This window comes from Auxenochlorella protothecoides (genome assembly GCF_000733215.1).
Source record: "Auxenochlorella protothecoides strain 0710 unplaced genomic scaffold scaffold24, whole genome shotgun sequence".
Classification (NCBI taxonomy): domain Eukaryota; kingdom Viridiplantae; phylum Chlorophyta; class Trebouxiophyceae; order Chlorellales; family Chlorellaceae; genus Auxenochlorella; species Auxenochlorella protothecoides.
Window position 1 is genome coordinate 58,408 of NW_011934249.1, and position 3,581 is coordinate 61,988.

Here is a 3,581-nt window from a genome sequence, read left to right on the forward strand (position 1 = left end):
CTCGGTTAGCAGAACTTCCACCGGTTGTTGCAGTTGAGGCAGGTGACGAAGGTGGTCATCGGCTCGTCCGCGCTCCGGGTCTGCATCTGGTAGTACGTCGTCTTGCGCTGCCGGCACTTGCCGCACTGGAACTGGTCGGTGGTGGGCTGCTTGGCCGCGCTGGGTGCGCTGTCGAACAGCTTCTTCTCGCGGATCCGCGCGTTCTCCTCCCGCTGCGCGTCGCTGGCCAGCGCCTCCGGCGCCAGCGTGACCAGCAGGTCGGGCGCGATGCGCCCCGTCAGCACCTTGCGCCTCAGGTCGGGGTTCTTCCTGTCCTTCAGGTTGAAGGACAGAGACCTGAACTTGGCCTTGTAGCCCTCGGTCACGCCGCCGTGCTGGCGCCGCAGCTCCTCCTCCATGGCCACGGCCAGGGCACCGGGCGTGGCGCAGGCCTCCTCGTCCGGCGAGGGCGCCGCCCTCAGCTCCTCGACCGCCAGGCACAGCGCGGCGGCAAAGGTCGTGCGGCACAGGTCGCGCACCTTGTCCCCGGTGGAGGGGACGGGGGCCGGGGTCGCCATCGAGCCGCCGCCGCACCCGGTTGCTGCAACCGCCGGCCGCTTGGGCGCTGGCCTCGAGGACGCAGGTGTGGACCCCGGCGGCTCACACGTGCCCACCCCGGGCGCGGTGCGCTTGAGCGAGGATGGAGCAGCCGCCGCAGCGCCTGCACCGGCCGGTCTCTGCGCACCCTCCACCTTCACAGGCACTCCGGCGGCTGCCGCCGAGGGGTGGCGGGCCGTCGAGGAGGGTTGCTCGGATGGAGCGTCGCCTGACCCACCCCGGCCCTCCTCCGCCTCCCGGCGCACGCACTCCTTCCAGGCAGCGATGACAGACGCGGCGGCCTGGGAGACGGCGGGAGAGGCATGCTTGAGCAGGGGCCGGAGCAGCTTGCCAGCCTGGGAGGAGGCCAGCTGGGCGGCGGTGACGCGGCGCGCTTGCAGGGCCTCCAGCGCCTGCAGCGCCGGCTCCTGCAAGGTGGGAGGGAGAAAACTCTAGGAACTCCCATTCCCAGAATCTTGGCGGGAGCCTGGAGGCGGCGGATCTGTCAAGGCCATCCAGGGCAGGCATGGGGCTCAGGGATTGGGAGATCCTCCATTCAGGCACATGCTCACCGTGGGGCCGCTGGGGTGAGCCTCAAGCTCCTTGGAGGCATCCAAAGCTGACTTTACGAGATCAAGCATGGGCCTGACGGTTTCCACAGCCATGCGTGCCGCATGTGCTGCCGAGGCCGGGGCTAGCGCTCGGGCCAGGAGATGTCAGGGGAGGTGGGCACACCAGGACGAGGCTGTCGTGTATGGTGGTGATTCTGTATGGAAGCACAGCCCGAGTGCAAAAACTCGACAAGAGTATTGTTTACTTGCACTCATGCATGCCGGTGGCAGGTGTAACTTGCAGCCCGGATTCCACTCGAGCCTGGAATGCAGCACCGATGATGTGGCAGCAGGTGTGATAGACAGTAGCTAGGATGGGCCCTGATGCCAACCCTACTGTAGGCACCCCTCACCACCTGGAGCAAAAACACCGACATCGAGGCGCCTTGAAGGATCAGGAGTGTCGGCATGTGGAGACGCGAGCAGGCCGGTCACTACCAGTCAGGCTGAGGGCCGATGCCCCCTGCGCACAATGGCGGGGCCCTTCCAAGTCGTCGTTGCCCGCCTGACCCCGGACACGCCAGTTTGTGGCGTGCCCCTTGAGCCCTATGTCCTGGCCAGGCGGGCCGACACCTCGACGGTCACTGGAGGTGCGCTGCACGGGATCGCTGGCACGGGAAGCACTGTCAGGGGGTTGTCCCCATCGGGACATGCACACGCGGTGCCTGGTACTAGGGTGCTGATGAATTGTCGTGATCCGGCGATCGATGACCCCCACTGCCCCACCTCTCCCCGCAGGTGACCTCCCCGCCGAGGGTGCCACCGACGCCCGGTTCAGTATCAAGTACCGGTGGTATCGCTCTGTGGTGACCAAGAGTGGGCAGGTAGGCACCCCGACGGGTGGCTGCGTGGGCTGGGCTGGCGACCTCCCCATCTCACACCCATGCCAGCAGCACAGGGAGCAAGGGGCAGGGACGGCAAGCTGGTGACCATGCATCTCAGTATGGGTCATTAGCCCCTCTGGGAATAAGCCTGGGGGGATGCCCTGTCCCTGTGACACTCAACCCCCCCCCTTTCCCCCCCCTTTTCACACACACACTCAGGTGTGCTGGGCGCACAGCGACCGCGAGGCCACGGTGCAGTGCATCCTGTGCCTGCGCTCACGTGTGGACATCCGCAAGTCGTACCACTGCTCCCCCGAGTGCATGCGCGAGCACTGGCACTTCCACCGCGAGTTCCACCGCGGCGGGCGCGGCGAGAACGGCGCGGGCGGCGGCGAGCCCGCGCGCGCGCCCACGCCCGCGCCGCACGGCGGCGAGGCCTGGCTGGAGGTGGGCTGCTCGCCCATCTACACCCCCTGCTTCGAGGACGTGGGCAGCTTCCTGAAGCTGGAGTGCGTGGCGCACGACGCCGCCGCGCCCTACCACGACCTGGGCAAGGTGGTCACCACGCTGACGCCGCGCGTGCGCCCCGAACCGACGCCGCCGCGGCGCGGCATGGTGCCCATGCCGCCATCGCGCCCTGTGCTGCGTCGCGGCGGCTTCACCCTGCTCACCTACAACCTGCTGGCGGAGCTGTACGCCGCACCCGAGGCCTTCCCCCATTGCCCCGCCTGGGCGCTGGCCTGGCCCTACCGCGCACCCAACCTCCTGCGCGAGCTGCTGGCCCACGACGCCGACGTGCTGTGCCTGCAGGAGGTGCAGTCCGACGCCTTTGCCGGCTTCTGGCAGCCCGAGCTGGCGCGCGCGGGGTACGCGGCCATCTTCAAGAAGAAGACGGCGGAGATGTTCTCCAAGAACTCGTACGTCACCGACGGCTGCGCCACCTTCTTCAAGAAGGACCGCTTCGCGCTGGTGAAGAAGTACGAGGTGGAGTTCAACAAGGCCGCCCTCTCCCTTGCCGACTCCTTCCCCCCGGAGCAGAAGAAGCTGGCGCTGAGCCGGCTGCTCAAGGACAACGTGGCCCTCATCGCCGTGCTGGAGGCCCTGGACGTCCCTGGTGGCGGCGCGGAGGGCGGCGAAGGGCCGTCGGCGGGGACGGGGACGGGGACGGGGACAGGCGCCGCAAACGCCGCCGGCGCCGCTCCGGCCGACGCCGCTCTGGCGACACCCGGCACCGCGCCACGGCGCCAGCTGGTCTGCGTGGCCAACACCCACATCCACAGCAACCCGGAGCTGTCGGATGTGAAGCTGTGGCAGGTGCACACGCTGCTCAAGGGGCTGGAGAAGATCGCGGCCTCCGCCGACATTCCCATGCTGCTGGCGGGGGACTTCAACACGCTGCCGGGGTCCGCTGCGCACGCCCTCCTCGTGTCGGGCGGGGTGCCCCACCACCACCCGGTGGGTTGAGGGGGGGGGAAAGTTTTGGGGCCCTGGGACCGGGCATGGGAGCGGAGGGGCGGCTTGAGCTACTCACAACAATCACCCACTCTCCTCCCACATGCCCCCCCCCCCC

General features: G+C 68.6%; 2 protein-coding genes across 2 annotated transcripts in view; one reads left to right on the forward strand and one right to left on the reverse strand.

Annotated features, from left to right (window-relative positions):
- Positions 1 to 5: 5 nt before the first annotated feature.
- On the reverse strand, positions 6 to 1,217 carry F751_2452 (Transcription elongation factor A protein 2; the record flags this gene model as incomplete). Its single annotated transcript, XM_011400204.1, has 3 exons — positions 6 to 580; positions 815 to 1,004; positions 1,149 to 1,217. The coding sequence occupies 3 exons, from the start codon at positions 1,215 to 1,217 to the stop codon at positions 6 to 8; spliced, it is 834 nt and encodes a 277-aa protein (XP_011398506.1).
- Positions 1,218 to 1,659: 442 nt separating this feature from the next.
- The window catches only part of F751_2453 (Carbon catabolite repressor protein 4-like protein 2), a gene marked incomplete at both ends in the record, with an annotated part of 3,211 nt that continues 1,289 nt past the window's right edge, over positions 1,660 to 3,581 (forward strand). The window contains 4 exons of the mRNA XM_011400205.1: positions 1,660 to 1,777; positions 1,926 to 2,011; positions 2,231 to 3,118; positions 3,260 to 3,466. Coding sequence (XP_011398507.1) covers positions 1,660 to 1,777; positions 1,926 to 2,011; positions 2,231 to 3,118; positions 3,260 to 3,466 — 1,299 coding nt within the window. The remainder of the gene's footprint in view (positions 1,778 to 1,925; positions 2,012 to 2,230; positions 3,119 to 3,259; positions 3,467 to 3,581) is intronic.